The 21,589-nt window shown below is 36.9% G+C and overlaps 4 protein-coding genes across 11 annotated transcripts; 1 reads left to right on the top strand and 3 right to left on the bottom strand.

The window, feature by feature from the left end:
- Nucleotides 1–1,533: 1,533 nt before the first annotated feature.
- LOC107006600 (receptor-like protein 9DC3) lies at nucleotides 1,534–10,276 on the bottom strand. The gene is made up of 4 exons (XM_015205114.2): nucleotides 10,146–10,276; nucleotides 4,830–4,904; nucleotides 4,637–4,728; nucleotides 1,534–4,445 (listed from the first exon to the last, which is right to left on the bottom strand). Exon 4 carries the CDS (start codon nucleotides 3,604–3,606, stop codon nucleotides 1,534–1,536), a length of 2,073 nt encoding a protein of 690 aa, XP_015060600.1. The 5' UTR covers nucleotides 3,607–4,445; nucleotides 4,637–4,728; nucleotides 4,830–4,904; nucleotides 10,146–10,276.
- Nucleotides 9,943–10,887, bottom strand: LOC107005720 (receptor-like protein Cf-9). Its single transcript, XM_027913844.1, has 2 exons — nucleotides 10,414–10,887; nucleotides 9,943–10,298 (listed from the first exon to the last, which is right to left on the bottom strand). The coding sequence occupies exons 1-2, from the start codon at nucleotides 10,850–10,852 to the stop codon at nucleotides 9,943–9,945; spliced, it is 795 nt and encodes a 264-aa protein (XP_027769645.1). The 5' UTR covers nucleotides 10,853–10,887.
- A 738-nt stretch (nucleotides 10,888–11,625) lies between these two features.
- LOC107007682 (U-box domain-containing protein 4-like) lies at nucleotides 11,626–16,869 on the bottom strand. 8 transcript variants are annotated; one of them, XM_015206385.2, is made up of 7 exons: nucleotides 16,519–16,869; nucleotides 16,340–16,433; nucleotides 15,273–15,611; nucleotides 14,553–14,887; nucleotides 14,245–14,361; nucleotides 12,085–14,091; nucleotides 11,626–12,011 (listed from the first exon to the last, which is right to left on the bottom strand). In XM_015206385.2, exons 4-7 carry the CDS (start codon nucleotides 14,826–14,828, stop codon nucleotides 11,952–11,954), a joined length of 2,460 nt encoding a protein of 819 aa, XP_015061871.1. In that variant the 5' UTR covers nucleotides 14,829–14,887; nucleotides 15,273–15,611; nucleotides 16,340–16,433; nucleotides 16,519–16,869; the 3' UTR covers nucleotides 11,626–11,951. The 8 variants fall into 8 exon arrangements, with proteins under 8 accessions (XP_015061871.1, XP_015061872.1, XP_015061870.1 ...); XM_015206386.2 differs by having other exon boundaries at nucleotides 14,553–14,882; XM_015206384.2 differs by having other exon boundaries at nucleotides 15,277–15,611.
- Nucleotides 16,870–17,555: 686 nt separating this feature from the next.
- Nucleotides 17,556–20,997, top strand: LOC107007179 (calmodulin). Its single transcript, XM_015205677.2, has 2 exons — nucleotides 17,556–17,782; nucleotides 20,451–20,997. Exons 1-2 carry the CDS (start codon nucleotides 17,707–17,709, stop codon nucleotides 20,822–20,824), a joined length of 450 nt encoding a protein of 149 aa, XP_015061163.1. The 5' UTR covers nucleotides 17,556–17,706; the 3' UTR covers nucleotides 20,825–20,997.
- The last annotated feature ends 592 nt before the right edge of the window (nucleotides 20,998–21,589 follow it).

Below are 21,589 nucleotides of genomic sequence, written 5' to 3'. Positions count from 1 at the left end.
TCTCAAGGATCAACCAAAGTTTGTAAATTGCTTAAGTCCTTGTATGGACTTAAGCAAGCATCCAGACAATGGAATATCAAATTGACTAACACTTTGTTATCTGCAGGCTTCATTCAAAGTTCTTATGATTATTCATTATTCACCTTGAAGAAGCCAGAGGGGATGGTTATTGTACTGATATATGTTGATGATTTACTCATTACTGGTGACAATGAGTTATTAATCAGAGAAGCAAAAGAAGTGTTGCATCAGAAGTTTAAACTCAAAGATTTAGGGGAACTCAAGTATTTCTTAGGAATTGAGGTGTTAAGATCCAGAACAGGTGTCATCTTGAATCAAAGGAAATACATATTGGAGCTTATATCTGATACAGGATTGAGTGGTGCAAAACCTGTGAATACACCATTAGAAACTAACTTGAAGTTGACATCAGTAGAATTTGATCAAACTGCTGGACTACAAGGAGATGATGTGCTAATAGATAATTCAGTCTATCAAAGATTAGTGGGAAAATTGATGTATGCTACCATTACAAGACCTGACATTAGTTATGCTGTGCAAACACTAAGTCAGTTTATGCAACATCCAAAAAGGTCTCATTGGGAAGCAGCTATCAGAGTGGTGAGATACTTAAAAGGAACAGTTGGTCAAGGCATATGGCTGAAGGCTCAGCCAGCTTCAACATTAACATGCTGGTGTGATTCAGACTGGGCTGCATGTCCTAATACTAGAAGATCAGTAACAGGCTACATAGTAAAATTTGGAGATTCTTTAGTGTCTTGGAAGTCCAAGAAACAACAGACAGTGTCTAGAAGTTCAGCTGAAGCTGAATACAGAAGCATGGCTTCAGCAGTGGCAGAAGTGACATGGCTGATAGGGTTGTTCAATGAACTCAATGTGTCAATACAAATGCCAATCACAGTGTGGAGTGATAGCAAATCTGCTATTCAGTTAGCTGCAAATCCTGTGTTCCATGAAAGAACCAAGCACATCGAAATAGATTGTCATTTTATTAGAGACAAAGTTAAGACTGGATTGATTCAAACAGAGTATGTACACACACATCAACAAATTGCTGATCTATTAACCAAAGGATTGAGTCAGGCTCAACATCTTCATCTGTTAGACAAGCTAGGTGTGCTTAATGTACTGCACCCTTCAGCTTGAGGGGGAGTGTTAACTTTCCCATTGTTAGTTAATACAGTTAGGCTGTTAGTTTTCCCATTTTCTGTTAATGCAGTTAGTTAGTTAGTATAGTATGCACATGGTTAGTTGGCTGCAGATTTAGTTAGTTAATGTGTGTGTGTGTGTGTGATAAACGTGAGTGGAATGATTGGAGTTGGTTAGAGGAGTAACATTGCTGCAATATCTTTGTATATATATACAGATCACATGTATGATCCATGAATAAGATTTACAACTTCCTCCTTCTTTCTCTTCTTCTTCTTCAAATTCAGTCTATTCCTAGAAGCTTCAATGGAGTAATTTCGAACTCCTTGCTAGATTTTGTCATGGTATCAGAGCGAGGTTAGATCAGAGCAGTGTAGGCTGAGAGTAGGCTGTGAAGAAGACAACAACAGACAATAATGGTNCATTGGAGGACAGATCTAATATTCTAAGCTGAGGAAACATGTTTCCAGTCGGTAGAGTTCTAATGGACCCATGCAATTTATTGGATCTCAAACTTAGAACTTTCAGCTTTGGCAGAGTCCCCAACCACACGGGGAATGTGTCATTGAGGTTATTGTCTCCTAAATCAAGAACATCAAGTTGCTTGCAATTGGTCAAGGATTGTGGGATTTTCCCCTCCAGCTTATTCCCATGAAAGTTGAAGCTTTTGAGTGCACTTCCAGTTATGAAAGTCGTTGGAAGAGTCCCTGAAAGGCTGTTGTGGTGCATATCCAGAACCTCGAGGCCACTAATATTACCCAAGCATTGCGGAATTTCTCCCTTCAAATTGTTTCTTGCCAAATCAAGCATTACCAGTGATGTCAAGTTGCAAATATCTGAAGGAATTTCTTCACTCAGATTATTACGGGATATAAAGAAGAATCTTGTGGAAATTGGTGGAATAGGTAGTGAACCTTGAAGCAAATTGGACCGTAAATCAATAGCTTCTATAGACAGAAGAGGAATTGAATCAACACTTTGCAGCATGTTGTGGGATAAATTAAGACGTTGTAATGAAAACATCCAGTTAGACCATGCCCAATCAGGAATTCTTCCTTGAATCCTATTATTTGAAAGATCCAAATGCCAAAGAAGCTTTGCGGATCTTAGAAACTCCAATTCTTTCACTTCACATGCGGCCAACTGTAAGCTCATAAGAGATCCTGGCAAAGTAACATTATGTTTGTTCTCATTTGTCAATGAGATACGCTTATATGAAAGATCAAGATAGTAAAGCTGTTTGTGGTCAGCAAAGAGGCTGACATCCACATGGCCACTAAAATTATTGAAAGAAAGAATAAGGCCTGTTAGGTTCACATGGTTTTGAATCGACTTGGGAAGATGTCCTTGCAGCTGATTATTGCTTAAATCAGTCCAGATCAGTGAATTGGAATTGAAATCCTCAAACTGACCAGAAAACTGGTTATTGCTTAAGACTAAACGACTTAGTGACGGAAGAGAGAACATCCCTGATGGTATTGTTCCATTCAGGGAGTTATATTGAAGGTCCAAATCCTCTATGCGCGTGAGATTCAAAAGAGATTCAGGAATAGGCCCTCTAAGTTTGCAATTTTTAAGAGACAAAGAATGCACCAAAGTTAGATAGCCAATAGACTCAGGCAAATTATCAGAAAAATTCACGCCACTGAGATCTAACTCAATGAGAGATGCACTGCTGTTCCATTTGGTCTTCGGAAAATAAGCACTGAGCTGATTGTTGTTTTGTAAGACAAGTGTTTCCAGATTGGGAAGGTGAAAAATACTCTCAGGTATTATCCCGTACAATCCTGTATTTCCCATCCTCAGAGTTGTCAAATGAGAAGAAAAATTCGGAGGAATGGTGGAAGAGATGTTTATGGAAGTAAGATCAAGCTCTCTTAATTGAGTCAAATTCTGAAGGAGCAATGTCAAATCATGGGCTGTGAGTCTTAGAATAGTTTCAAATGAAGGGGAGAGACGAAGAGACTGTAATTGAGAAAGATGAGAGATTTCAGAAGGGATATGACCTGAGAAATAGGAGTCAGAAAGATCAAGAAGTGTCAAGCTCGAGAACCTTCCAAATTCAGGCGAGATGTGAGAATTAGAGAGGTTATTAGAAGAAAGGTCGAGCCTTTGGAGATGAGAGAGTTGGAAGAGACTGCTATTGGAATCAATCTTTCCTACAAGACCACTGCAACTGAGATTAAGTTCAATCACATGGCCAGTCATTTCATCACATATGACTCCATCCCATGAGCAACAATCTCTGCTCCTATTCCATGAACTCGTATAAGAGTAGGAACTACACGTAACTAATGAGGAATCTACTGTGAGTGTTTTCTTGAATTTTAAAAGAGCGGTGCTTTGATCTTTGTGGCACAGATGAGGTATGGATGAAGAAAATGAAAACTGACAGAAACAGACAAAGAGCAGAAATAAGAATTTTCTGTATCCCATGATTAAATTCAAGTTGCTTCTAAATACTGAGTAATTCTGTGTACCGTGAGTTGGTAGTGAAAATTAAGAAAAGGCTATTCATATCTATATAGGCAGATTTCTTTGACTAGTCCTATTTCTTTGAAAGGTACACTTACATCTGTAGACAAGGACTTAACCAAATAGTTTTGTTGTGTTAAGTCAAGACAGATAATGAATTATGAATGTAAATGTGTTACGCATATAATTCAGACAAAGACAACCAAATAGTTTTTTGCGCTAAGTCAAGGAAGATGATAAATAATGAATGTAAATGTGTTACATATATAATATAATTCAGACAAGGACATAACCAACTAGTTCTGTTGTGTTAAGCCAATACAGATAATGAATTATGAATGTAAATGTGTTACACATATAATTTAGACAAGGACTTAACCAAATAGTTTGTTGCGTTCTCATTCCACTTGTCCGACTCTAAAAAGTATAATGTAAATGAGGATCTCAAGTAATAATATTGGAACACAACTTATCCACAAACAATTGAGTCTGCACTGATAATTAATATGGGTGTGGTTTAACGGACAATGAAGTGGATGAAAACCATAAGGGATCTGTAGGGTTCAAATCTTAGTAGAGACACAAAAATACTAGTGATTTCTTCCCGTGTGTTAGAAATCTGAGATAGTAAACCTCCATTCATATCGTTGCTGGTGCTGGTATGTTGGCTTGATATAATTACCTTCAGGGACATCCCATACTCTGCCTTCAATTCTTTCTCGAGCTCGATTATATTAGGGACAACCGATAACACATTCTCAAGTTCAACGTCTTATTCATAATTGAGTCCCTCTTAGATTCTGTGAAATGAGTATTATTCATTTGCAAGTTGTACAGTAAGTAGCCAGGAGTCCAAGAAATGCATAAACTTCACTCAATACACTACTAATTTTGTGTTCCAGTTTTTCAATGATTCTTGTGAGCCATTTCGGAATTCCAGTTGAAATCACGAAACATTGTACATATAATCCAACACAGTCCAATTTCGTACCTTATAAGAGCAGCTTTCCAAAAAATATTGAGAAATTCAGCATTGCTTTCTTGATCATGAAATCATGAATATAATCCAATACATAGTCCAATCTACACATAATATTCCATTGAATACATTAAAACATTACATAACTTGATATATCATAATATTACATTTCCTAAAGTTAATAGAGGAAGAATAAAAAGCCTACTTATAAACCAAACGCTGCAGTTTCTGATATTATTGTATCTCTGATGAGCATTCCAATGAGTTCTTCTCCAACCACCTGCATATTTGAATTTGTTTATTTACTGTTTGATGTTTATATTTACACAAAGAAAGTCAAGTCTTTTATTATATGCTAAAATGAAATTACAACTTGAAAAAAGAGTTATTAAGTCCAGCCAATTTTACTCTCAAACTAATTATCTGTTGGTTCACACTTCAAGTTTGGGCAGGTGAAAAATACTCTCAGGTATTACTCCATACAACTCTGATTTCCCAAGCACCAGAGTTGTTAAATGAGAAGAAAAATTAAGAGTAATGGCAGAAGAGATGCTTACACCTCTAAGATCAAGCACTCTTCATAGGGTCAAATTCTGAAGGAGAAATCTAAAATCATGGGTTGCGAGTTTTGGCACAGTGTCATAAGATGTTGAGAGAAGAAAGATTGTAACTTGTAAGTATGAAAGATTTCAGAAGGAATTTGACCAGAGAAATATGAGTTGCTAAGATTTAGATGAATCAAGCACGAGAACCTGCCAAATTTAGGCGAGATATGGGAATAAGAGAAGTTATTCATAGAAAGATCAAGACTTTGAAGATGAGAGAGTTGGAATAGGCTGCTATTGGAATCAATCTTCCCTACAAGACTGTGGCAACTGAGATCAAGTTCAATTACATAGCCTGTCATTTCATCGCATATCACTCCATCCCACGAGCAGCAATCTATGCTCATATTCCATGAACTTGTATAATAGTAGAAATTACACAAAACTAATGAGGGATCAAAAGTAAGAATTTTCTTGAATTTTAGAAGAGCGGAGCTTTGATCTTTGCGGCACAGATGAGGTATGGATGAAGAAAAAGAAAGCTGACAGAAACAGACCAAGAGAAAAAACGAGAATTGCCCGTAGCCCATGTTTAGCATCAATGAGTTTAAAGCTGATAATGAAAATCAAGAACAGGCTACAGAAATATATATAAGCTGATATATATTTAGCAAGGACTCTTTCTTTTTGAATAATTTGAAACTTGAAACATCATATATAGTTAAGTATTTCACCTTTATTTTTAACTGTCTTGATTGAAATGCTTAAATAGATATTCTTTTTAACGTGTATATATATACCATATTTTGAATCCCCTTAGTGAAAATCTTATATTGAATTGGCCGCATTCTTGGTCTAGTCAAGTATAAGAGACAAATAAGTAGGACAACATTACTTTCAATATGCCTTGTTTTGTATTTGTCTAAAGAAAATAAATTATCTTTTGTGACAGGCTGAAAGCTAAATATACATCATATTTAGAATTAGTGCCAAACAATGGAAATCAATTCAAAGCTTATATGTTGATGAAAACATTTAAGTCAATTAAGTAGACTATTTTGTTGGAAGTTTTTGTTGTTTCTCAGGTCTTGCATAAGAAACCAAATAAGTAGGAAAACATTACTTTCAAATTAGTCTTATTCTTTTGTAATTATCTAAAGAAAAACCAATTATTTTCTTTTGTCAGATTATTTCAGTCAATGGAAGCACTTTTGAGTTAAATCTATGTATTTCGTTTCCAACCAACAAACTCTTCGGATTCGTACCCATTTTGAAGGTCAAATGAGCCCTGAAGTCGGTAAACCTCCAATTTTACCGACTTTCATGAGCTATAGTTCATAGATTGTTGGTGATCTGAAATTTCGACATCTTTTTTTTCCAAAAATTGCGTGGATGCCCGTTGAGACGTTAGATATGGAGTCAGTTGGCACTAACGGCCAAAAATACCCATTTTGAAAGTTATACGAGCCCCCGTGCAGGTAAACCCCTCATTTTACTGATTTTCGTGTGCTATAGTCCATGATTTTTTTTTGTGATCTAGAATTCCAATGTATTTTTTGCCCAATGTTTTTTTGAGAACGTCCATTAAGATGTTAGTTATGGAGCCTTTGGCCCTGATGGCCAAAATAGCCCATTTTAAGTTCAAACAAGGTCTAGAATGGGAAGTATTTGAAATAGCCCATTTTTGTGCGCATTCGTGACAACTTAATTAATGACATAAGTTGGTCTGGAAGGGCAAATGTTGGAATTTTTCAAGTTCAAACAAGTGCTGGAGCGAGAAATATCGATTTTTCCTTTTTTTGTCGTGCTATAGTCCATCGATTTTGGGGTGATCCCGACGATTTTCTTGCCGTGGGTGTTTGTGACAACCTTATTAATGGTGTGCATTGGTCTAGAGGGGCTAACACTTGAAATTTCAAATGCAAACAACGTCTAAAATGAGAATTACTAATTTTTCCATTTTTCATGTGGTATAATCCATGGATTTTTGGTGATATGTGATCCCGATTGTTTTTTTGTCAAAGTTTTCTATGGGTCCGTAACAACCTATTTAATGACGTATGTTGGTCCATAGGGTCAACAGTCGGTATTTTAAAGTTCAAACGAGGTACGGAACGGATAATATCAAATTTTTCCATTTTCGTGTGAACTATAAACCATGAATATTGGATGATATGTAATCGTGATGGTTATTTGACCGAAATATTTTGAGTGTATGTGACAACCTTTTTAATGGTTTGCCTTTGTTTAGAGGGGCAAACGTCGGTATTTTCAAGTTCAAACGAAGCCCAGAAAGAAAAAAAAATATTTTTTCCATTTTTCGGGTGTGATATAATTAAACCACTAATACTATCTTTAGCGGCGACTCATAAATGTTTTACTGACGGTTAAGTTGCCACTAAAACACTCTTAGTGGCATATTTTAATGATTTAGTGGCGTTTAGCCGCCTCTAACACAATTTTTTTGCGGCGACTCATATAGGAATTGGTGGCATTTATAGTTGCCACTATACTTACTTTTAGCGGCGACTATTATATGATTTAGTGGTGAAAATAGTTGCCACTAATAAATACTTTTAGCGGCAAATATAATGATTTTGTAGCGACTTTAGTTACCAATAAAACATATTTTTTGTGGCGCGTTTATTGGAATTAGTAGCGGTTTTAGTTTCCACTTATTCTTTCTTTTAGCAGCTAATTTATATGATTTAGTGGCGACTTTAAACGCCGCTAAAACTCTTTATTTTTATTACTATTCTAACCGCCGCTAAAACTATTTAATTTTTGTCACTAAAAATACCTTTGTGCGGCAACAATAAATGCCTGCTAAAACTAATTTTTTTTGTCACTAAGAGTAACTTTTGCAGAGACAAAAGAGCTTTTAGCGACGACATTCAAGGCTTTTTGTGGCGATTTTAGTCGCCACTAAAGTAACTTTAGCGACGAAATTTATTACTTTTTGCGGCAGTTTTAGTCGCCGCGAATACAAACTTTTAGCGACGAAATTCATCAGTTTTTGCGACGGTTTTAGTCGCCGCTAATCTCTCATTTAGCGACGAGATTCATCAGCCTTTGCGACGGTTTCAGTCGCCGCTATACTCGCTTTTAGCGACGAGATTCATCAGTTGCGACGGTTTAAGTCGCCGCTAATACTACCTTTTAGCGACGAGATTCATCAGCTTTTGCGACCATTTTAGTCGCCGCTAATATCTAACTTTTACGACGACATCCATCACTTTTTGCGACGGTCTAAGTCGCCATACTACCTTTTAGCGACGACATTCATCATTTTTTGCGACCATTTTAGTCGCCGCTAATACTCACTTTTAGCGACGACATTCATCACTTTTTGCGACCATTTAGTCGCCGCTAATACTAACTTTTAGCGACGACATTCATCACTTTTTGCGACGGTTTAAGTCGCCGCTAATACTACCTTTTAGCGACGACATTCATTATTTTTTGCGACCATTTTAGTCGCCGCTAATACTCACTTTTAGCGACGACATTCATCACTTTTTGCGACCATTTTAGTCGCGTCTAATACTCACTTTTAGCGACGACATTCATCACTTTTTGCGACCATTTTAGGCGCCGCTAATACTCCTTTTTAGCGACGACATTCATCACTTTTTGCGACGATTTTAGTGGTCGCTAATACTCACTTTTAGCAACGACAGTAATCACTTTTTGCAGCGGTTTTAGTTGCCGCGAATACGGACTTTTAGCGACGAAATTCAAGATTTTTGGGTGGCGGTTTCAGTCGCCGGTAATACCCACTTTTAGCGACGAAATTTATCACTTTTCGCCGCTTATATTATTAGCGATGACATTCAATACTTTGTGGCGGTTTTTGTCTCCGCTAATGTTTAGCGACATTTAAGATTTTTTGCGTCAATTTCGGTTGCCGCTAATACTGTATTTTAGCGATGAAATTCAAGACTTTTGCCGGCGGTTACTGTCGCCGCTAATAGTGATTTTTAGTGTCAATAGTTTAATTATTTCGTGGTCATTTTAGTTGTCATTAATACAATCTTGTAGGCGGTTTTGGTGGCATGAATATGAACTTCTAGCAAGGTTTGTTATGTAAATTCTTGGCACATTTTTTGTTCCATTAATTCTTTCTTTTAGCAGCGTCTATTAATAAGAATTAGTGGCTTATTTCTTTTGCAACTATACTTGCTTTAGCAACGACTCATATATGAATCAGTGGTTGTTTTTGAGCTGCGTTTAGCAGTGATTCTTATATCAATTAGTGGCGGTTAAGTTTCCACTAACACTATCATTTAGCAACAACTGTTCTATGGTTTAGTGTCGGTTTTAGTATCCAATAGTACTAATGTTAGTGGCACCTGTTATGTAATTAGCAACGTATTATATATACATGTAAAGGAGGTTATAGTTGCCACTAGTTCTTATTGTCGACTAGTATCTGTATTGTGGTGTCTGTAGTTGCTACTAATACTACCTTTTATGGCGACTATTGTATGCATTCGTGGTGTTTAATTTGCTACATACTCTTAGTAGTGACTAATTGTGGCATTGACAGGGACAAAAGTTGGAGTTAATGCAAACTTTTTTGCATCGATTAATGTAGCAACAAATGCCGCTGCTAATGCATAATTTCAGTGGCGATTAAATACATAAAATTGATTGATCCAAAAACCTGAACCTAGATAGAACCATTTACAAGTCATATATTTTTACAAGAAACGCAAAAGATAAGCCACCAGTCAATCAGGAGAATCTACTGTGCCAGATTGATGCTATCTATCAGACCATATTACTGAGTTTGATGTCTGCTTTGACCCTTGAATTGGTAAATGGTATGTGATTGATGAAATTATGCAGCTCTATCATGATAAAGGGTTGCAGACAATCAGTATAGAGCACCATCAAGTTGTGCAATGAACTATGAGTTAACTTACTATCTAAGCTAAGGAAAAAAGGAACGGGGGAAGAGAGAGAGAACTCACAGGTCAACATCCATGTAGCATTTTCAACGTCTTGAGGATTGGATTTGATATAGCGATGGTTGAAGGTACAGCCTTCGTGCATGTCAAACTTGTGATCGTCTTTGAGGTGTGCAACAAGGGACTGAATATCATCAGTAACAGAACATTCAGATCCTGCATAAGGGCAGTTGTATGAACGAAATTTGCAGTTCTGCTCATGCTGAAGCCTACCGTGAGAGATAAAGAGAGTGTAACTTGGAAAGATGAGAGATTTCAGAAGGAATTTGACCTGAGAAATTGGAGTTGTAAAGATCAAGATGTGTCAAGCTCGAGAACCTACCAAATTCAGGCGAGATATGAGAACCGTGGAATTCATTCCAAGAAAGGTTGAGTCTTTGGAGATGAGAGAGTTGGAATAGGCTGCTATTGGAATCAATTGTTCCAACAAGACGGCTGCAACCAAGGTCAAGTTCAATGACATGTCCAGTCATGTCATCGCATATGACTCCATCCCATAAACAACAATCTCTACTCATGTTCCATGAACTCGTTTTTGGATAAGGCTTCTGACCGCGGAAATAACATCTAGAAGAAGCATGGGGATTTATAGTAAATGTTTCCTTGAATTTTACAGGGGAAATGCTTTGATGTTTGGGACACAGAAATATGGATGAAGAAAAAGAAAGCTGATAAAGAAAGAAAATTAAGAACACAACTAAGAGCCCCATATTGTTTAAGGAATTCAAAAGGTTTGTAGTGGGAATATTTATGAAAAAGCTATACAAATATACATATAGAAGGACACCAACCTTTCTTTGACTAGTCAAATTAAAGGTGCTATACCATTAGTTTTAACTAATAGTGGCTACGAGGTTTGGATGAAGATGAGGTGTGTTGAAGGATGTGAAGAACATAATTATTATAGAATGCTACTTGGGAGAATAATATCCCCTATACGAGACTCTTTAATGAATACATTGTGTATTTTACTTGTCTTATTACGTGAGAAGAAAAGATTCACAATTTATAAAATTTATAAGTTTTTTACTCTATGACAAGGATTGGTAAAATAGGGAAATCAATGTTTTGCTACTCTCAAGTCAAATGGAAATTTCAAAGAAAGCTACATCACACAAATTCATTCAACTTGATGTAAAAATCCATAAGTTTTGCAAATTAAAAAATAGGAAAAAACAAAACAAGCAAACTGTTTTTGGTTCAAAAACCAGCAAAGCCCTACACTTGATTTAGACATTTATTTATGTAGACTCATTTCTTTAGTCATTTTCAAAAATTAGTCGACAGAGTGTTTTGTCTTGGGAAATCAGTGAAAATCACAGCACAAATTTTTCACAAATTTACGGTGGAAAAAAACTTTTTTTCTAATAGTGTGTGTTGCCTTCATATCAAATTATCAATCAATTCCAGGTTTACAAAATCTCAAATGTACTGTTTCTTCACTGTTTTTTCTTATCCAAACACATATCAAACAATCAAAACACAGAAAAATACTTTCTTCATTTAAAAAAACAATAATCTTATGATTCTGAATAAAGTAGCTCATCCAATCATATACCAAGTTTATAACTGATGCAATCAGACACTCGTTTCGCGTATAATAGGCTTTTCTACATTCACATACAATGTTATGGGCGGATGGGCTCATAAGAGAGAGCCTCCATAAATAATTCTTCTTTCTATCACAACTACTAGAATGTATCCAGTAAGCTGAAATCCTCTACATGAATAACTCTCAATATCAAATTTACAAGCAGCATATAGTCAGCTACCTTGAGAAAAGTATGTGTTGACTGTTCAGTGTATAAATCAGCCCCTCCCTGCATTACCATGCCGTTGGTTTCTGAAGTAGCTAAGAAGTCCCTGAGCCTGCATATATGTCGTTAGAATACTTGGATTAGAATAGAAAGGAAAGTGTGAGGTTTCTGCAAAATCGTCGTACCTTTTCTCTGGCTCTTGCGGTGCCAGACTGTGACAATGCTACTAACGGAGGTACAGCTCCTTCCTGGAGAACCATGTTGCAGAACCTGCTACTGTTAGTGCATAATTGCAACAAAGCTGCTGCCGCGTTCTCCCTACCTCTTGCAGAACCGAGCTCAACAACCTCAACCAGAAGAGGAATCCCTCCTTCCTGACCAATTGCTGCTCTTCCCTCATGAATGGTTGCAAGATTTGATAAAACAGCAACAGCCTTGTCAACCATCCCAGCAGCAGGGTCCATCAACTCTACAAGGAACTTAACAGCACCAGCCTGCACAATGCGACCCTTGTTTTCATGAAGTATTGACAAGTTAAACAAAGCTGTCGCTGCGTCTTTCTTGCCCCTAGGACTTCCATTTCCCAATAAATCCACAAGAGGCTTGATAGCACCAGACCTCCCAATCTTCATCTTGTTATCCTCAATAACAGAAAGGCTAAAAAGTGTAGCAGCCGAGTTTTCTTTAGCCTCACCACTCCCTGTGTGTAGGACATGAATCAGAGGTTCAATTGCATCAGCATTTGCAATCAAACACTTGTTGTTGTCATTAATTGATAAGTTGAGAAGTGTGGTAACAGCATTTTCCTGTACATTCAGATCTTCTGAATGAAGTAAGTTGACCAACAAGTTGATGGAACCACAATTTGCCATTACAACACGATTATCCATATTGTGCTTGGCAAGTAACCGGAGTTCAGCTGTGGCATCTCTTTGCACATCAATGGAATTGCTACTCAAATCCTGAACCAGCTTCCTAACTTGCTCCTCAAGTTCCAAAAGATCAGCCCTTCTTTCAACCGTAGCAGAAGAAACTATTCTAGGAAATCTCTCAGAAGGTCTTAGCCAGATGGATTGATTTCGAACTCTTGTCTCCAGCATGGATGGGAATTCCGGCTCCCCTTGTAGAACAGACAATGGAGCAGCAGGTTGGGATTCTGATACATCACACGCATCAGTCGCAGCTGCTGCTGACATTGAGAACACTTCATTTCCATCACCAGGAATTGTCGGTGAAAAGTTTGAATTAGATAGTGTGCTGGGTGCTGAGGTGGTTCGATTATGACCTACAAGGGAGTGTTCATTGGCTGCTAACATACAATGACCATGTGAGTTTATCTCTCCAGAGTGGGCCATCCGTTCTTCAGAAGTCTTAATAGATATCCTTACAACATCCAGAGCAAGCATATTACTAGCAACTCCAGGTAAAGAATCATCCAAAGAGGAATGGGGATGGGATGGAGATGTTCCTTCTCTTTGGGTCATACTTGATGAACAACTCTTCCTCGGAGAGCTTAAAGAGCGAGAAGAATCAGGTGATGAAGAGTGATTGCCCCTCAGAAGGGGAATACCCTGTGTATCCCTGGGCATGCCAGAAGACGCATGTGCTAGAAGTGAAGATGCCTGATTCAAGCTCAGAGATTTTGTTGGATCAGGAAGCTTTACATTGTTTGACTCGCACCAATTTGCAATAAGTGCCTTAACGGTGTAATTAGGAATGAGAGTTGCGTGCCCCAGCATTTGCCTTGTCTTAGGACACACAGTAAGACCGAGATCAATCCATTTCCTTATAAAAGCTCGCTCATAAGTTTGTCCAGAAGCAACAATTACAGGGTCGGTCATCAACTCGAGTGAGAGGGGGCAACAAAAATCAGGAGGTATCGTCACAGGCCTGCAGGTCTGAGACTGTTTCATTGTGATGAAGCAGTCATGCATATGGGAAACAAGAGCTATAATTTGCTCAATATATTCAACTTCCTCAGTCTTTTCAGCTTGTTCAGCGTTCTCCTTCAATTTTTCAAGGGCCACAAGCTCAATCAAAAGCTCTTGGTTCGACTTCAATCTTAGGCAATCCGCAAGTTTTGCAAAGCTGTCTGAGTTTGCTCCCAAGCCTTCCATTTGAGCCTTAATAGACTTTGTGATAGTCATGGATATCAGTTCATAATCCACATACTTAATTTTAAGTATACAGTGCTGCAATCCAAATATAAGACATCAAGAAATCCCCATAAGTAAGGATGACAACTCCAACTGACAGAAAGAGCAGAGAGGAATATTATAGCTGAGGTCGGAATAGGGCAAATATAAGGGAAAAGAAGATCCGGAATGACCTGTTTGGGCTCCTACCTCAAGAGATGTCAAAGTTGTATCAGCAAGAAGGCATTCATGAGAGGTTTTGAGTAGCTCCAGAAATTCAAGACTACATGTTCGAGTTTTTACTATAAGAGGTTCAACTTGCAGGACCTATAGATCATTAACACATCAACAATATAAATAAATATAACTGCTCAAAGTATTAAAATTCCTTAAATATAAACCATAAATTCTATTTTTAAGTGCACTACATTCCCATCCTCATTCAGTTCGCTAATTATGGAACGAATAAATGGAGTATCTGCTTATCCATTAATAAAGATATAGATCTTGGAACATACAAAATATACGTTACTGCCCAACGGTTGCCAGGTTTCACACAGCTCCCTCAGTTCATCAACAGATTGAGCTAGTCCAGCAAATGCTTTCTGAAGCATCTCACTGGAAGCTGCTTCAACATCGACAATGGCCTCAAGAATCGGCTTTAAAATCTCCAATAGATCCTCAGCCTTGCAATAATACCTCTGAACTAGAATATCAGTTATGTTTTCACTTGATGATAAATGGAAAAATTGGGAGATGCTGCTGAGAAGAACTTTTAACAATGATATCTCCATTGCACCTGTTCACTTAGTAATCCTCAGTTAACTGATTTGACACGAGCACAGAACCTGTTCTACAAGACACATAAATGACAAAAGTTAACGCATAAGTATATGGTCATTTATTGTATAGATAATAATGCTGAAAATCCACAGATATAATGCCAGTGACATGTGTTAAGTGTCTGTGCGCGCGCATACACACATGACTGCAGCTAAACTATTAGCTTGATTAAGAATAGTACTGCATCTTTTAATGTTCTATCATCAAGGGTGCCCATAAGAGCAGTTCAACTATTTTACTTCCTCTTTAGCAACTTTGTATTAATATGAAGCATCTTACTAGTTAATCATGGTAATTTACTCAAGTCAAAAGGAAAGCCCTGTGCACTAAGCTCCCGTTATGCACAGGGTCTGGGGAAGGGCCGAACCACAAGGGTCGATTGTACGCAGTCTTACCTACATTTTTTAAAGAGGTTGTTTCCACGGCTCGAACCCGTGACCTCCTGGTCACAAGGCAACTACTTTACCAGTTTCGTCAAAACTCCCCTTCAATTACTCAAGTTAGAACAATATATTTATTCAGCAAACCTCCGTTCCGCTGACCAACTTACCATGAGTATCCATCAACATTAGATTCACTTACTATTTACCAGCACCAAGAATCTTTCATATCAAGTTATTATATTTCTACTCCTACCGAATTTCCAGGATCTTTCTGGATAAAACATTCGATTACTTTATCTTCCACAATCTTTGTTGAGCTGCCGCTTCAATGCATCAGAAGAACACTTAAACCTAAAAACAATAAAGACAAAGCTAGAGTAAATGAGATTTAATATATGGAAAGATAAGTGTGACTTTAATAGCCGTTGTCAATAAATAGTAAACTTTTATCACCACGTATGAAATTTTCTTCTATATTCCCTTTTTAAATGCACTACTGCATTTTTTTCCAACTAGAGTTTCATCAACATTCAGCTACTATTAGCCGCAATATCATCTATATCCCCTTTTTCTTAAATACACCTACGCATTTTTTTCCAGCTAGAGTTTCATCAACATTCAGCTACTATCAGCTCCAACATCATATATAGCCTCTACTTCCTAATCTCATATTCATGTTGTACTATATCAATCAACTGTGTCTCGATTCCAACTAAATCATATATATCCATTCAAACTCATTTCTTAATATCGATCATAATTGTCACAACCCTCTTCCTTTTCCCGCCTCGTGGAGGTAACCCTGCAAAACTCCCAAGTGCTCCAAAGAGAAAAAGCATTCACATTGACCAAAATGTGAGACGAAAACAGATAATCCAAAACTTTGCGTACAGAAATAGCACTAACATGCTAACAATCACAACAACCATCAATCCAGTTACAGGTAAACCCAATAAACCATTTTTCTTCCTAAGCTAAAAATGAGAACTGGAACTAAAAGTTGAGCTTATTTCATTCCAATACTGGTAACAATTTCGATTGAAACAAATAATTCTTCATAAACGAATAGTAAAACTCACCTCAAAGCATTAAAAATACAATCTTTTTCCAATTTCTTCCTTTTTGACAACCCAATGAAGCTCTATTTCACCATACCCTGACCTTGATGCTAAGCTGTGGACAACAAAAAGAAACAAGAAAATGAACAAAACCCAAGAAGGTACTGATCAACTATAGCAATAAAATTCACCCCACATACCCAAAAATTAAAGCTTTTACAAACCCCACTTGAGATTCTTTGTTATCACTGCTTTACAGCTTGAATATTTGCACTAATTTGTATGAATCAGATCCAGATTTGAGCAAAGAGTTGGGAAAAGCTAAAAGGTACAGCAATTGCACGAGAATTGTTGAGAGTTTGGGCTTGCGGGGTGAGGGTAGGGGTGGGGGGTTTAGGTTCTCATCATGGGGTTGAAGGAATTTTGAAAATGGTGACAGACATTGCACTTCAACTTTAGTTTGACTTTGACTATCACTTGCAAATGAAACATTTGAAAAAGACTTTTTTTTGTGTGTGTGTTGTTGACACTTGAGACATATGTATGTATTTTAATGGTGTATAAATATAGTACAAGAATACATGAAAATGATCAAACTTAAATAACGAAAAGTTAAATTAATTTTTATAAATATTTCCATAAAAATGATCAAGCATAAACATATGATGCTTAGCCTTCACAGCATTAAACCTTATATGCGAATGTCTAAAGTTATCAAAGTTTCATATACGATTATTATAGAACAAATATTAATTAGATGACGATACCAAAAATAACTATTTATGCACTTCAAAATAAATAATTTCATAAGCGCATGTATATTTTTGATTTGGCTAAACTTGCAAAAATTTACCACTCATGCAATGTGTCAGGGTGTTGGGCGTAGTTTATCTGTCATACAGATTACCTTGGGCCAAAATGTATGAGCCCAAAACTTTCCCCGGGTAAAGCCCATATCCAAGTCAATAATGTCGTTTTAGAGCCGAGGATTTTTTGGAAATAACTTCTTCATTTTGGTGAGATAGGATAAAGTTTGTGTAAATTTTAATCTCTTCAAATCCTATTTGTAAAGTTACTATAGTATACTTTAACCGACTCGATCTACAAAAAACACATGTTTTTACTCCGTATCTTTTCGACACATTCTTTGGTGGTGAAAAGATACGAAATATTTAACGTATGGTATTGTCGAAAGAAAGTAATACCTAAGTAAAATTGAGAAGAAAAGTAGAAATAATAGAAAATTATGATTATAAAAAATAAAAACATCATATGCCCACCCACCCCCCTACCTCTCTATATTTCCAAGTTGACACTCACTTCCATAATTTTTTCTTTTTATTTTTCTTCTCATCTATTGTCCCATTTTTCTCTCATTTTCAACTTCCATGGCGGATCAGCTTACAGATGATCAGATCTCTGAGTTCAAGGAAGCTTTCAGCCTTTTCGACAAAGATGGAGATGGTAAGCTAGCTTTTCATGACTATGCTTTCCATTCTTTTTTTCATACACCCAAAATTTACATTTTTTTAAGAAAAAAAATGAATCTTTAATCGCTCTGAAGACACCCAAATTGATAAATCTTGAACTTTTTTGTTGTTTCTATCATATTTATGTGTTTATTCTTTCTGGACCTTGCCTAAAATTTTGATCCAAAAACTTTTAGAGTCAATGGGTCTGAGTGATTGCTGATTGCTGTCTATTATGTATATGTGTAGTTGTAATTGTTTGAGCTGAAAGAAATAGATTTGTCTTAACGCGATTCGAAGGGCTAGATCCACATTTAGTGTTGCTATTTGTTGACTAATTTGTGATCTATGATTGATTTGATGTTGAGTGAGGATAAGTGGATCTAATATTGTTGAGTGTATGAGTTCGGAATATCTTTGGAACTATTGTTATCCTTCTTGAAAATGAGTGCAAACTTATCAGATGGAGAATTACAACAACATACCAAGACAAGTGATGACACTAGGTGGTTTCTCTACACCAGTCCTAGCCTTGGATAGAGATATCCGGTACATGTTGCTGGTGGGAGGGGGTAGGTATCCGTAGAATTAGTCGAATGTGTGAAAGTTGGTCTAGACACCACGATTATCAAAAAAGAAAAGGTGAGGTCTGGGGGTAGAATGTACTAATGTATACAGAGAGACATATTTGGATAGATTGTTTCATTCAATATTATATAGTTCGAAGGGAGGTAGTGGATGGGTTCTAGTCCCTCTCTTTCTGTATCTTTGCTTAATTCACCAATTTTACTAATGAAAAGGGATTATATGAAGATATTCACTGCCAAGACCTAGCATCTTTTTGTGGTGAGGATGCTGGTAAATTTGTGGTTACTAGGTGGAAAACTTACACTTCGTGGTGCGTGAGGATGGTCTTTCTATGTTGTTGGTGGAATATATTTGATAAAGATTTGATTTTTTTGATAACCAAGATATCCCTGAAACCAAGTGGTGCACAGTTGAAACTTGGTAGATAATGAGCTAGAACATTTACTCTTATCCACTCAAACTCTAGGCTTTTGGCTGTGACAAGTTTGAACTTGAGATGTCGATAAAGATTTGATTTTGAACCTGGTTTTACTTCAACTTGTTGTATAATTAGATGTCAGATTGACCTTTGTGAAGTTGGTCAGCAGGTTAAGTATTCGTTGATATTGTTAACTTGTTTGATTGATTGTACCTGGGAACTTGAAGATTGGTTTGGTTTTGACAAATGGGGAACTTATTCGAGGGTTGCATTAGAATGAGCTTGTTGAAATGGTATTTGGCTCAAATCAGTTAACATTTCTTAGAAAGCTTGAATCCCTCTCATGTGTTTCTTGGCTACGGTTCCTACTGTCGATTCTTGATTTTTTCTTTGTTTTGCTTAATGATGGATATAATCAATTTTGTTCAATGTGGTAACTCGTTCGTAACGGTATTGTATGATTCTCATTTCCCCTACAACACTTTAGCTTGTAAGAAAGCTTATGCTAGTCTTTTTGGGAAACTTTTTACTCAGATGGTAAAGAAAATATGGTCCGACTAGAACCATCTTCAGACATTGTGGGCAAAGTCACTTTCCTGAGACATTACTGATGTTCCCTATCTATATTTATGTCTATACAGCAGTTAGTTCTCTTTTTTTTTATAAGTGTGGTGCCTGGAGCCTCTGGGACAACTTTCACGCACCTTGACTAATTCCACGGGATACTTGTCACCTTCCACTGTCAACAAGTATCATGTACTCTGTCGATCGAGGCTAGAACTAGGCTAGAACAGATGGGAAGAATACCTAGTGTTTTGTCTCTATTGGGAATTCAACCTGAGACCTCATGGTGCTCAACCCACATCATTGACCACTAAGCCACATCATTGGGTGCTACAGCAGTTAGTTCATTATTCTGGTGCAGACTCAAGCTTTTCTATCAATGGAGTATATTTACTTATGTTACAGTTACTTTTTCTCAAAAGAAAGTATATATATGTGTACACACACATACACATATTTATGTTTGCTTTTCTTACCAACTAGCTGATAAATATATCCTTAGAAAGTTTCACAGGTGGTAGTATTATATTAGCGAATTTAGTTGCAACACCTAAACCTGACCAGCTGCTTTTGGTTGGAATGACTGCATCTTTTGGTTGAAATAGATTATGGACGAACCTGATTTCCGGGAGGGGAAGATGCACGAAAAACTACCAACTTGATCCTTAGCTTGAGTATCATATTAGATTTTCTACTGAAATCCCCTTTTGGAGGGGAAGGATGGATTGATAGTGGGGACGATTTAGAAGATATAATCAGAAACATGTATGGTTAGGTTCCACTTTTTGTATACTTGGTGGAATCTGGCTTATCTAACCAAACCCTTCGCATTGGATCGATGGAAATAAAATTTGGTCTGTCCTCCCATTGAAAAGATTTTCCCTGTTTTTCCTATATATTTTATAATTTTAAGTAATGGATGCGGTTAATGGTGTGTTAGTTTTGTTCAGCTATTCTCGTTGTTTCGTGCTTGTCTAGAACTTTTCCGGGAGAATGAATAAGTTAAGAAAAAAAAAACTTTTTGAGTACTGTTGTAAGATTTGTAACACAATATCAAGACATTTTTCATAATTATTGCCAAATTTTTCTACAGGTTGCATCACCACTAAGGAGCTTGGAACCGTGATGCGTTCGCTGGGACAAAATCCAACTGAGGCTGAGCTTCAAGACATGATCAATGAAGTTGATGCTGATGGAAATGGAACCATTGACTTCCCCGAGTTCCTTAACTTGATGGCTCGGAAGATGAAAGACACTGATTCTGAGGAGGAGCTGAAGGAAGCTTTCAGAGTGTTTGACAAGGATCAGAATGGATTCATTTCTGCAGCTGAGTTACGCCATGTCATGACAAACCTAGGCGAGAAGCTTACAGATGAAGAGGTTGACGAGATGATTCGTGAAGCTGACGTGGATGGTGATGGACAGATCAACTATGACGAGTTCGTCAAGGTCATGATGGCCAAGTGAGAACTGATCAACTCAACTTACCTAAATTCAGTTATTTTGAACCTTGTTACAATTGAGGATTTTATGTTTTTTATTCTGCGCGACTAATTTTGTTGATATTTCTGATTCTTGTGTATTCGTTCTTGTTATTTTTTACTTAATATACGTTATCGTCTTCCATTTTTCTCTGAAAATGCTCAAGTTTTTTAAGCCTGCAAGTTCATCATGTGGAAATTTAGTTAGTTCGTATATTGTGTAAATATGAAGTAATCGAACTAAAAATACACTTATTTTGAAACAGACGACTAAATCTGAATTAACATGTGTCACATCTTTGTTTACATTAATGATCAAATTGCCTCTACTAAAGTCTTTATACTAATCAACTAAAGTTTTCTAAATCCATGGAATTTAGAGTAAAGAGTAAGCTGTAATCACATCAAAGTGAAAGGGATATGATTGTTAAGTAACTTCCATTTGAAATTTTCATCATGCAAGGACTTGACAATCCTTTACCTCGCAAACATCAAACCATTTCCCTTCTAAAATTCAAGCAGGCCTTTACTATACATCCCTCATTCACTTCTAATTGTCCGAAGCCTTATCCAAAAACGAGTTCATGGAATATGAGCAGAGATTGTTGTTCATGGGACGGAGTCATATGCGATGACATGACTGGACATGTCATTGAACTTGACCCAAAAAATTGCAGCGATGCTCGGGTATTAGATACAAATGATATCGTATCTGGACTAGATGATGAAGAAAGCAATTCTGAATTTCAGT

The sequence above is a fragment of the Solanum pennellii genome, chromosome 12 (assembly GCF_001406875.1).
Source record: "Solanum pennellii chromosome 12, SPENNV200".
NCBI classification, from domain to species: domain Eukaryota; kingdom Viridiplantae; phylum Streptophyta; class Magnoliopsida; order Solanales; family Solanaceae; genus Solanum; species Solanum pennellii.
This window is presented reverse-complemented; position numbering and strand designations above follow the sequence as displayed.

Coding starts and splice junctions, on each gene's coding strand:
- LOC107005720 (XM_027913844.1), bottom strand. CDS start 10,852: ATGGGGCTCTTAGTTGTGTTCTTAATTTTCTTTCTTTATCAGCTTTCT. Junction 10,299..10,413: donor TTACAACTCCAATTTCTCAG/GTCAAATTCCTT, acceptor GCCCTTATGCAG/GATCTGAATGTTCTGTTACT.
- LOC107007682 (XM_015206385.2), bottom strand. CDS start 14,828: ATGGAGATATCATTGTTAAAAGTTCTTCTCAGCAGCATCTCCCAATTT. Junction 14,362..14,552: donor TGGGCAGTAACGTATATTTT/GTATGTTCCAAG, acceptor AATGATCTATAG/GTCCTGCAAGTTGAACCTCT. Junction 12,012..12,084: donor CCGCAAGAGCCAGAGAAAAG/GTACGACGATTT, acceptor ACATATATGCAG/GCTCAGGGACTTCTTAGCTA.
- LOC107007179 (XM_015205677.2), top strand. CDS start 17,707: ATGGCGGATCAGCTTACAGATGATCAGATCTCTGAGTTCAAGGAAGCT. Junction 17,783..20,450: donor TTTCGACAAAGATGGAGATG/GTAAGCTAGCTT, acceptor ATTTTTCTACAG/GTTGCATCACCACTAAGGAG.